Source organism: Calidris pugnax, unplaced genomic scaffold (genome assembly GCF_001431845.1).
Source record: "Calidris pugnax isolate Ruff unplaced genomic scaffold, ASM143184v1 scaffold41, whole genome shotgun sequence".
Lineage (NCBI taxonomy): Eukaryota > Metazoa > Chordata > Aves > Charadriiformes > Scolopacidae > Calidris > Calidris pugnax.
Genome location: NW_015094509.1, coordinates 13,163,612 through 13,176,495, shown reverse-complemented (window position 1 = coordinate 13,176,495; position 12,884 = coordinate 13,163,612). Strand labels below are relative to the sequence as shown.

The following is a 12,884-nucleotide window of genomic DNA, read 5'->3' as shown; positions in this document are numbered from 1 at the left end:
AGGAACAGCCAGGTCTGTGAATGCAGATAGCCATTTAGCAGGAAAGTATTTCAAGACTTTGGGGATTACAAGTAGAATGTGAACCAGGAGCCAACATACAAGATATCTGTGCCTTTTAATCTGTATGGGAAAGCTTAAACCAGAATACCACCCCCATTTTGAGCATCACACCTGAAGGAAGATGTAGACCTAGTGCAGGGAATCCAGAGCTGGCAAGAGCATGATCAGGGATCACAAATACCCAAGAAAAAATAGGAAGAAGTGAAGTCATTTAGAAGATTGAGGAGGAATACAACAGTCTCAGCACAGAGAGGTTGCCTCAGAAAGGGTGTTTTTGACAGTGATAGATGGTTAAAGTGCTGTGACAAAGGTGGAAGTAAGACCTCAAGAAAGGTTTTCTTTAAGCCAGTTAACTCTGGAGTAGGCAGATTGCCTAGCCAGAGTGGGGAGTACCTACTGCTGGTAGTCTTTAAGAACAGGTAAAACAGGAACCTGAACTCTTACTCTCTATGATTGTCCTTCCACAGTCTTTTCACTTGAGTTTCACTGGCCTCAACCCTACCTCTGTATTTAGCTTCCAGCTCATTCCTAAAGCCTCAACCAATGTTATATTCAAGAAATCATAGGGAATGATGTAACAAGCTGGTTTCATACTCTTACTCTTCATGAGGACTCTTCTCTTTTTTCACTTGCACCTTTCTCATGTATTAGGGAACATGCACCACCCTGTGAGCACGCATGCATGTGCACGAGCGCTTTTTAAACACTAGAAGCTCCCATTCCTGCTTAGCCTTAAAAAGCCACCAAAATAAATGTTTGGTAACACATGCTTGTTAATCAAATTGCATCAGTACACCTCACAATGCCATTTCATGGTTATGATGCAGCTGGTAATAGCTGAGATTGTACAGTATACAGAGGTGACACATTTCTTTCTAAAATAAAAGTATGAGTAAATATCAAATAGCAACACTAACTTACATTATGTCATCAGTTTTGAAGTGGAAATGACACCACAGATTAATGAGGAATTCTGCCTAGAAGTCAAAGGTATGATATAGTCTTATATTATTAAGCAAGGGCTAGATATGATCTAACCTACTTCAAACAGCCCAGCCTTTAATAGAGAGGAGAGAAACAGGCAGGGTCCATATTTATCACTGGTGTAACACCAACAAAGCCAACAGAATTGCTGGAAGTTCAGTGTGCCTCAGAGAGCCACATGGCAAGTGCCACAGGTCATCCTGTAAGCTGCAAGGTATGATGGATGGAAAAATCAATGCCATTTTCCCTTCCTATTTAGGAAACATTATACTAAGAAATAAGATACCACAGGACTGTATCTCAAATAATAATGTCTGTTTATTATTATGTAATAACTGATGTATCAATTCACTAAACGATTTACAAATCCAAATATGGACACCCTCTAGAAAGTCCTCTAGAACAAAGAAATCACAAATTTCCTAGAAAACGTGATTTTTTTTTTCTCTACTATACATATTATTCTGTAAATAATACACAAGTAAGCACTAGGTTTTATATACAACTTCCTTGAAAAAGCTGTAAGGAATGAAACAGGCTATGCTTGATTTTTTCAAAATCCTAAGGCTCAGAGATCACTCATTCATCTGATCAAGTCAGACTTATTATATTAAATTCTCGGGCTAGAGATAGTGATTCCCTTCTTCTTATTGCCGACACTGGACACGGTAATGTTCTCACCCCCCAAAGGTACATTCTAAATAGATGGACATTAATAGATAATGACTGAGAACTGAGCACATAAATACCTTTTAAAAAATTAACAAACTTGGATTTCCTTGGACATATGAGCAATAAAAAGAAATCACCTAGTATCTTTTTAGAAAATGCATCTAAAAACTCCTCATTCATAGCCTGCTTCTGGCTTTACACTCCATGACAAGGGCCGCTATTTACACGTGATGATGAGGGGTCTCTGCTCTGGCCAAAGTTGTCAGCAACTGACAGCACTTCACATTTAGCAGTTTCAGACATTCAGTTAGCATCCCTAACCCAAGTTTTGCACTTCAAGAAGAACAAGACCCTTGCCAACAAATTGAGAACAGCAGTCCCAGGGATGGGGGATGAAAGGAGCTGTTAATTTCCCACTATGTCCAGTGCAGGTCTGTGTCACCCTCTTTACATCATGCATCATTCATCTGCTGTGATGAAATGCAACCCCGTGTTTTAAAAAAAGAGCTCTGTAGCAGTGAGGATACTATATCTTTGAGAGAAGTGTTTCACATATTTTCCATGGTCACAAACTGCTCCTGCTTCTATTTAAATCTCTGTAGCTCTCTTCGTGGGACATTATTCACTTCAGGAAGTTCATTCAGAAGGTGCTTAGCATAAGAAGAGGAAAAGCTAGCATGGCAGCAGACAGCAACATGGCTCCTGAAGAGAAACTGAGCACTACTCCTTCTACAAAAAGGGCTGTCCACAAGATCAGAATGGCCAGCCTAGTCGTCAGCTTGGCACGAGGGTGGCAACAGTGGGCATCTGACCACCATGTAAAGCAAGCCCAAGAGCCCTCTGGATGGGTACCCCCTGAAGAAGGCTCATCAACTCAGCCTGTGCAAGAAAGATCCTTTGAAAAATGGCAAATTCAGTCTATCAAAAAGGACCAAGGAAAAGATGATGAAAAATCCTCAGCAGAAGAATCAGTGACAATAAGAGATGCTGAAAAAAATTCAAGGGAATCAGATGAAGCCCTCAAAAAGTTCAACATTAAAAGCAAAGAAGTGACCAAAACAGTTGTAAGCAAAGCCTACGAACGGGGAGGTGATGTTAGCCTCCTCAGTGAAAGATACGAGAATAACAATAGTAGCTCAGAGATGACCAAGCTCAAAGAAGAATCAAGTGCAATTGACAAAATTTTGAGTGGTAAATTATCTCCAACCATAAGGAGAAAGTGTTCAAATGTGGTATCAGAGCTGACCAAGGGCTGGAAACAGATAGAACAAGAGGACAAGGAGGGGGCTAAGGAAGAGCTGCTGCTTAAGTGTCACGATGACAGCCTGGATGCAGAGGACAGTGGCTATGGGGAAGCAGAGGACAAACTCGAGCAAGAAGACAGTGACAGAGAGGTGACGGCTGTGAGGATTAAACGACCTGTACCATCTTTGTAAGTAAAACTTCTTTATTATGTTATCACAAATGTTCAGCAGACCCTGGGAGAGGTACAGGTTTCCATGAGGAAGATGGCGGGGCAGGAGGTCGAGAGGGGAGGGAATGGTAGAAAATCATCAAAGAGAAACTACTGCTTTTGATGAAAAGGAAAAAAAAAAAATAATCCAGGAAACCTTTCATATATCTCTCTGTGCTTAAGCAGTTAGTCAACAACATCTGACAATAGCCTTGGGTTTTATGTGCTATATACATAATAGACACAGGAAGTTGTAGTTGGGAAATGTTAATTACATTTAATTATCACACTAGATTTACTGGTTCAATGAAATCACTACCTACTTCTTAATACTTTAGTCCGTATTTCAGAACAGTAATTTTTACCTGATCAAAAGCCCACAGCTATTCATTTATTTCAGCAAATGTTAAGTCCAAAGCAATATATTTGTCAAATAATATTCCCAAATACTTACTCATCATTTGTAAATGTTCTTGGGAGTAATTTGCAGAGAATGTTCAAACTAGACATTATAGGAATTATTTTTAAGTACATCTTAACAAAAGCTGGGTTCACTGCTTCTCTTTGGAAGCTTTCCATGGATTTGGAATTCAACAAGCCAAAGAATGGAAAGTTTCACTTTTTGGGTCCCCAAAAATACAGTAGAAAGCATTGAGCCTGCCTCAACATTTGCAGGATTGATTTGAATCATGCTGTAAGTTATCAATAATTTGACAAAAAAAGAACATTTGAATCACCAATAGATTCTTCAAATTCAAGGTCTCTCTTTGGGTACACTATTGGAAGGGGCGGGGAGGGGGAAGTACGTTCATGGAATATGTTGTGGAAGTAGAAGTTCCTGGCATACAGAGTTCCTTATGCCTGTAAATAGTGTGAGGAAAAAAGGAAGCAGAATCTGTGGAGTTACTATGGGTTCTACTTAAAAATCTGAATTAAGTAGCAAATTGATAGCTTCAGACAGTTTTGAGTAATACTTCTCCCAGTAAGAGGCTTGTGCTTGAAGATTACTGCACAACAGCAGGTGCATATTAAGTTTGGAGCCCAGGTAGTAAACAAGTAGAGCTCAGCCATAGCCATGCAGTCCTCGGGAAGTCTCCAGAAGAGCAAAGGACCAGCCGAGGCTGGTAGAAATTCTCTAGTTTCCTTTCCTAGGGATCTCAGAACAGCCTTTCCAGAAGACAGCTACAAACAGTTGTGCTGTAGGCAGACTTGCCAAACTAATTCATCACTCTTTTTTCAGTAAAAGATTAAAAGACCCGTATGTCCAATGCTGCAAGTTGAGAACTGTAGGCAGCTGTTACAGACACAACACGCTGCTTGCTCCTGTTCTCTGTTTTACAAACTTGGTAATTCCCCAGAACACAGACAGCAGAAAGGAACACACGGTTGATCCTGAACTGTTTTGGTATAAAACCTCACATCTAGCTGTAAAATTGTGATGAGGCCAGGGTGCACCAAGCAGAGGCCAAGGTGCAGCACATGTGCTGCCCATGGGCTTCGCTGGGCAGGGAGGACAGGTGGAGGTGACAGCTGGAGGTGAAACCTGGACCAAGGAAGGGTTCGGCAGAGCTTGTCTGCCCAAGCCCACAGGGAGGGAAGAGACTGGCACCAGGACATGGGTTCCTAACAGAAGCCATCCCATGGTGGGGCCTGAGTCTCCAGTGCTTCTACTCTGCATCCACAATGTGAGTGCAAGCTGAGCACGGGGCAATCGGACAAGAAGGCAGGGCTTCTATCCATCCAATTAGCTTGTGTGTAAAGGATGAGCAAGGCAGCAGGAGCCAGAGGATCAGGGCCAGTGTGTTCATACCATATCCTAATCGCCATTTCAGAAATGAAAAACTGTGATAGCACTGATGAAAATGCCAAAAAGCTTCTTGCTCCCTCTGCAGACAGGCAGGCGAGCTGTACCATTCCTACTGCTCGGGTTTTATACCTCACTACTAACAACCTTTTAATATATTATTTTCCCCATATGCATAATTTCAGTGCTGCTGCCTGGGAAAAAAAAATGATTAGCCATGTTTACTGAGATGCAAATGATTGAAATAACACCCTCTATGTTACTTACAGCTCTCTCTCCACTGAAATCTGACACAAAAGCCATTTTCTGCATTTACACTGCTGTTATCAGGACTGGATTTTTTAACTACTGATTTTTTTTAATGTATTTTATAGCCTCAGAATAAATTATTTCAGCCAGGTACTTTTATGAACCTGTCAGTGTGGTTTAATCTTCTTCAAAAAGGCCATAAGTATGCAGCTGTTAAAGCAAATCTCTCATTTTGCTCTCTATATTCCAAGGAAAAAGCGTCAGCACCAGGGTTTTTATTTTGTCTTGCATCAGCACCTTCATCATTTCTGGCTGCAATTTAAACTGGAATAAAGTTGTTTCCTTAGCAAAAGGCACGTTACTGCCTACAGGCCTAGGAAATACTGTTTTGTTCCTGCTTAGGAGCCAAAGGGGTGCACTAGTAATATGAAACTCAAAACATTAAAAGGGATCCATACTCTTCCTCTGCAGAAAGGATCACCAGGGAACACGGACACTGTCCTCCTAGAAGTTCAGAATGCATTTATGGTGATCATTTTGGTTAACAGGTTAACTTATTTGACTGTTACAGGTAAAGCACTTCTTACAGTGGGTTAATGCTCATAATCTTTATTTTGGACTAAAAGAGCAGTCCTGCTCTCCTACTCCTCCTTCTGTCCCCAGCACTAAGTGTCTGCATTTCTTGCTCTAACACTAGAGCATAACCCAGTACTGGCATCCTTCTGGTACACAGACCTGAACTGGGGACATCTCTGCCATTCCTATTCTCTCTTTCACCAAGCTTAGTAGAAAACAAAGAAATGCCCAAACAGCAAGGAAACAAAATATTCTGCAGGTTTGCAGTCCTCTGTACTGTTTTACTGACTGCATTTCAGTTCTCTGGCGTTACTGTTAATATTCAGCTGATGTTACTGGGGAGGTTTCAGAGCAGCCTTCTGGGGAGTAAAAATATTAGAAAACAAATTGCTTTGGCACAGCCACAGCTCAACATACTCCCTAGCCGAGCTCTGTTCCGACACAATGACAGGATGTGGACAGCACAAAGACTAGCTCAGACTATCTATAGCTCCCCACAACGCGTGAGATTGGCCACTAGAGGAAAAAGGATCAACAATTTGTCTGCCTGTAGTCATCCAGCAATATGATGTTGCTATGCAGACACACACACAAAAAAATCAATAAGACCTCTTAAGGTCTTTCCTCATCCTTTGGTCTTAACACAAATCTGAGTAGCCCTAAGTTTCTTTCAGGCTTGTACCCTGCCAGTGGGAATGTGAATTTTGGACTTCAATACTTGCTCAGAACTGTACTTACAAACATATAAGCGCAGGCAGAGCTACTGCACTATATTTTTGTTGTTGTTTTAAACATCTATGTCTATTACAGGGACAGATTTTTATAGACATTACCTTCTGCTTTTCAGTCAAGAACAGGTGAGGACCCAGTCTACATACTTATAGTTATTTTCATCTGTAGCATCAGGGCAGGCAGATTTCAGGCTCTAGAAACGGGGAGCTGTGTCACTGACCAGAGGTATAGAAAGCAGAAGTAATCAGCAACATACCATTTCACTCCCCTACAGCATTAAGTCATTCTGAGCAAGAGTTTGTCAAAATAGGCTCAAATCTTGGCTGGTGAGTGGTGATGTAGATGACATCAAGCTGCGATCTGCAAATTTGCTTTTGAGTGCGAACTGGAACATGAACTAAAAGCCCCCAAAAAACTAGCTTAGAAGTGGTGAACTCACGCCACCTGGTGGTTAACACCTCGTCTGGAGAAACATGGTAACGAGTTAGTAAGAGAGATTAGTAGTAGAACTGTGACATTAAATGATGAAATGCCAAGCTCAAACGCCCTTTTTTTTTTCCTGCAGCGCAAGCAGGTTCAGCGAAGAAGCCAGCACCAAAGCCCACAGGAAATACAGCCCCGTTAACAGCCTGAAGGACAGATGGCAAGAATGGGCCGACCACCACATCATAACACAGAAGCTGAATCCCTTCAGCGAGGAATTTGACCATGAGCTGGCCATGTCCACGCGCCTGCACAAGGGAGATGAAGGCTATGGTCGTCCCAAAGAAGGAACCAAAACTGCCGAAAGAGCCAAGAGAGCCGAGGCCCACATCCACCGGGAGATCAGGGACATGTGCTTCATCATTGAATCAATGGCTAAGCCACGGCCCGACGGCAAGATCCAGGTCACTTTTGGGGAACTCTTCGACAGATACGTTCGTATTTCAGATAAGGTTGTTGGGATTCTCATGAGAGCCAGGAAACACGGGCTGGTGGACTTCGAGGGAGAAATGTTGTGGCAAGGAAGGGATGATAACGTCATAATTACTTTATTAAAGTAAGCATGCTACAACAAGAGCAACTTGTTTTGGAAAACTTTTCTCCACTTACCTCCCTTGCTACTAGCATTTGCACACTTTGAATACAAGATTCTCCCTGTTCACCCACACAGAAAAGACACTGAACATTTTTCTGAATGCACATTTTATAAATACTGCATGATGATGTAAGCAACCAAATGGATTTTTCTCTACACCAGGAGGATTTACAGGACACCAGTTAAATACTACCTGAAAAATAAAGAGAAAAATCTATATTGAATATAAGGAGCTGACTATAAAAACCTGTAGCAATATAAATAGCTACAAATGAATTCCAATCTTTACTTGTTCTTACAGTCAAGATCTTCCCAACTGTTTTAAACTGGGATATCAGGAATCTAAATCATGCCAGATCAGAAAGCTGAATGACGATATAAACTCAGACCAAGCTTCTGATCTGTGAAAGTGATCTTGTGTGTCTATTTCCTAATTAATTTATTTAAATGCATGTAAAAATAGTTTTATTTGAACACAGAATCAAGGACACCACTTTTTTTTTTTTCCTTCACAAACTGGATATGCACCTACTACTCCAGTACTATGTTGTGGCAACTATTGACACAACTTTCTCTTACATATCATGTATACAAACTGAGACAAAATGCTTTTTATAAATGAGGTTTTATATTGAGTGTATTTATATAACTAATTTATTAGATAGTTTCATATTTAGACTTATGGATTTTGGAGAGAAAACACCCAAAAGAATGTAATGCATAAAAATGTTTTGAATAGATATCCACATAGAAAATACCTCCTATACAATGTTGTGCAATATATCATCTGTTTATCTATGTAAATTTGGTTCATAGAGGGGAAAATAATATGTAACATAAAAACCAGCCAGGTACTTGTACTATTGCGTATAGTAAAAAAGCGGCTACAATCAGCATCTTTCTCTGTGTACCTCTGTGAAAAAAGATACAGAAACAGTGTTCATAACTAAAATCAACTTTAAGGAAAATGGTGTTTCACATTACATAGAAACACTGGCCTAATTTTACAGCATTTGCCATTTGAACCATTCTGATATAACCTATTTCAGGCGTGATGCTGAAGAGGACTAAATGCTAATGAACTAATACTTCTAGGTCTTAAAACTTTGTATTAATGTACAAACCTGAGACCTCTGTAAGGTCTATAATGCTCGATTGTACAGATCACTGTTTCTCTAAACTACTACTGTAAAAATAGCTATCCTGGAAAAACGTGTTCCATGTGAAAAGCATTTGTTTTGGAGCAAGATGCCTGGGCAAGTAATTTGCATAATGAAAAAGAAACAGTTTAATTCCCTGTAAGATTCTTTCCAACGGAAAGAACAAATATCTTCTTACAGAAGAAGAGCTGTATGAACATCTTGTCTCTGTGATAAAACAAGTATTGCTGTCTTATTATGAGTACATGTACTCCAGTTTGAAGCTCCAATGAACACATAAATCAAATATTTTGTAAGTTAGTGATACAAAACCTGATTATTATGTCTACTGCAATCTATGTGAATTACTAATATTTTAGGCACAGTTATATGTTGTGAATCTAAGGAAGAAAAAAAAATATAAGATGGATTCAGTGGAACTTATTTAATGACATTTTCTTGAGATGTCTCTGACTACTCTAGTTGACCTGCAACACTGACCTCTAAGCGTAATATTTACATATCGGAATATTTAACTGTATATTCTTACCTTATTCTTTACATCTTTATATAATGACTTTTACAGGTGTCTACATTGTCTTGAGGAAATTTCGTTGTCAAAAGAATACTGAACTATAAATAAAACTCTTAATTGATTATTTTTTGGCTTATTTCTCCCACATACTAGAGAAGAAATACATGTGCATATTCTGTGAAGTAAAACATCAATAAGTTGTTTCAAAATACTAGTACATCCTCATGTTCACAGGCAGTTAAAATATTTCCCTGTGAAAGCTTCCTTGTCCAAACCACCAGAACAAGATTTCAGAGTACATGGAAATGGAACAGTTACTAGCCCAGGAGCACCTCACTGTTGTATGAGAAATCATAATACATCTACTCTCATTTCTCAGTGACCTGAGACAGGAGGAGTGACAGATCTTTGTACCAAAACACTCAACACATAGTATACCACCAAGAGGTGCATTTCAATATTACACATTTACAGCATACAATAAGAGCTTGTGCTTTGTCTATGCCATGTACTACTTTACCTTCAGGGAAACATCTGGAAACAACTAGGCATGCACCTCGAAAGTAGAAAGGAGAAAAACCTTCCTGCTTAGGCCTTAAGCCAACAAATCGGCCTGTAGAATCTGCAGTTCTTCCACTTCTCCCTACCTGTTCCATCTTCTACCCGCTGAGCATTGCTTCAAATGAAGAAATCCTTACACAAACATAAGGAAGCATTGTTGCCAACAATATTGATTCGCATGAGAGCCATCTCTGCCTCGTTGTGTGCCTACTGACAAAAAAGGTGGACTCATTAGGTCACAAGCAAATTTAGCTCTGGCATTTTACGGCTCTTGCTCCATACAATGCAGGGAGGCAGACACCTGACTTCAACTGAATAAACTGCTGGTATTCTCAAATGCAATTGCTTTCCTCCAGATTAATTAGGGCAAGTTAAGCATTTACTTTGGAGGCAACAATAGCTCCTGACCCGCTATCTGAAATGTATCTGAAATGTAGGCATATCTGCACCTAAGTTAATTATAGAATCACAGAATTGTCTAGGTTGGAAGAGACCTCCCAGATCATCGAGTCCAACCACCAAGCTAACACTGACAAAAACACCAATAAACCATGTCCCTAAGCACCACGTCTACACACCTTTTTAACACCTCCAGGGATGGTGATTCCACCACTTCCCTGGGCAGTCTGTTCCATTGCTTGGCAACGCTTTAGGTGAAGAAATTTTTCCTAATAGCCATCCTAAACCTCTCCTGGTGCAACTTGAGGCCATTTCCTCTTGTCCTATCACCCGTTACTTGGAAAAGGAGACCTACCCCCGCCTCCGTACAACCTCCTTTCAGATAGTTGTAGAGAGCGATAAGCTCTCCCCTCAGCTCCTTTTCTACAAACAACCCCAGCTCCCTCAGTCTCTTCTCATAAGACTTACTCTCCAGACCCCTCACCAGCTTCGTTGCCCTTCTCTGGAAATGATCCAGCCTCAATGTCTTTCTTGCAGTGAAGGGCCCACAACTGGACACAGTATTTGAGGTGCAGCCTCACCATTGCTCAGTACAGCAAGACAATCACTTTCTTACTCCTTGTCACCACACCGTTCCTGATACAAGCCAGGATGCTGTTGGCCTCCTTGGCCACCTGGGCACACTGCTGGCTCATATTGAGCCAGCTGTCCACCAATACACCCAGGTCCTTTTCTGCCAGGCATCTTTCCAGCCACTCTTCCCCAAGCCTGTAGCGCTGCCTGGGGTTGTTGTGACCCAAGGGCAGGACCCGGCACTTGGCCTTGTTGAACCTCATCCCATTGGTCTCGGCCCATCGATCCAGCCTGTCCAGATCCCTCTGTGGAGCCTCCAGCAGATCAACAGTCCCTCCCAACTTGGTGCCGTCTGCAAACTGACTGAGAGTGCACTCGATCCCCTCGTCCAGATCATTGATCAGGGTATTAAAGAGAACTGGCCTCAGTACTCAGCCCTGGGGAACACCACTTGTGACTGAGCACCAACTGGATTTAGCTCCATTTACCACAACTCTTTGGGTCTGGGCCTCCAGCCAGTTTCCTCACTCGATCCCCTCGTCCAGATCATTGATCAGGGTATTAAAGAGAACTGGCCTCAGTACTCAGCCCTGGGGAACACCACTTGTGACTGAGCACCAACTGGATTTAGCTCCATTTACCACAACTCTTTGGGTCTGGGCCTCCAGCCAGTTTCCTACCCAGTGGAGAATACTCCCATCCAAGCCATGGGCAGCCAGTTTCTCCAGGAATTGCTGTGGGAAAACTGTATAAAAGGCTTTAGTAAAGTCCAGGTAAACAACATCCACAGCCTTTCCCTTATCCACTAAGCGGGTCACCTTGCCATAGAAATAGATGTGCTTAGGCAGACCTACCTTTCATGATCCCATGCTGACTGAGCCTGATCTTCTGGTTGTCCAGATCTTCTGGTGATCTTCTGGTATGTGCCCCATGACAACACTCAGAATGATCTGCTCCATAACCTTCCCCAGCACCAAGGTCAGACTGATAGGCCTGTAGTTCTCCGCATGCTCCTTCTGGAGGATGCCACCTTTGCAAACCTCCTGTCAACTGGGACCTCCCTGGTTAGCCTGGACTCCTGACAAATGATGGAAATGATGGAAAGCGGCTCTATGAGCACTTCCACCAGCTCCCTCAGTACCTTTGGGTGGATCCCATCCAATCCCATAGATTTGTGTACGTAGTATGAATGCTGAGGTTCATAGAAGGTTCACCCATTCCAACACTTGTAAGCAACAGATTATCTATATTTAATTTTCTGCAGGCCAGATGTATGTATGCCAGAAGCCACTGTGCATAAGTCTATGCTTTAAGTTTCATATAACGTATACTCTAATACTGAGGACAAAACAGGCAAGGACAGACCTAAGCTAGAGGGCAAAATTCTCTGCTGAACTGTAATTCAGTGAAAGAGGAGATGGGGAACTTGCCTGTTTTCTCCTTTCTCTGTAGCAGAGAGAACTGAACTTCTGTGACTTTTATTTAAACACATTCAGCAACAGAACAGACTCTGCTTCTTGAAACTCAAGATTTTGTTTTGCCCATGTCTTCTTGCATGTTTGAACATCCAATTTATACTTACCATAGAAATAAAAACAAGATTATAGGTAAAGGAAAATCAGATCAATTGACATTTGAAAGAAAAAAAGACTAGCCTTCAAGCTTACAAGCTCTCTTCAAATCTCTCCTTGCCTTCAAAACCTTAGATCAGCTGGGTAACAACATAATCAGTACCACACATCATAAACCCACAGCTCACTGCAGGTAACTTCTTAAGTCTTCCATTCATGGTCATCCTAATGCAATGTTGTGAACTTTATGCAACAAACCCCCTCTTTTTCCATTTTACCACTCAAAATATTTTATTTCCAATTGGATAAGGAAACCACACATGGTATGACTAATGATTTGTCTCATACTGTCCTCCATCATCTACCTTTGAGAAGGCAGTACCATCTGAAGGCAGTACCTTCTAAAGTGTAGAAAGTATTTACTGTTTTTGTGTAAGAGAAATATTAAATACTGATATAATTTACGATGCATGGAAGTGTTTAATGGAGGTTTAATAA

At 41.2% G+C, this 12,884-nt stretch overlaps 1 protein-coding gene across 1 annotated transcript; it reads left to right on the top strand.

The window, feature by feature from the left end:
- The first annotated feature begins 2,356 nt into the window (after positions 1 to 2,356).
- Positions 2,357 to 9,374, top strand: ABRA (actin binding Rho activating protein). Its single transcript, XM_014965347.1, has 2 exons — positions 2,357 to 3,148; positions 7,096 to 9,374. Exons 1-2 carry the CDS (start codon positions 2,394 to 2,396, stop codon positions 7,571 to 7,573), a joined length of 1,233 nt encoding a protein of 410 aa, XP_014820833.1. The 5' UTR covers positions 2,357 to 2,393; the 3' UTR covers positions 7,574 to 9,374.
- Positions 9,375 to 12,884: the final 3,510 nt, after the last annotated feature.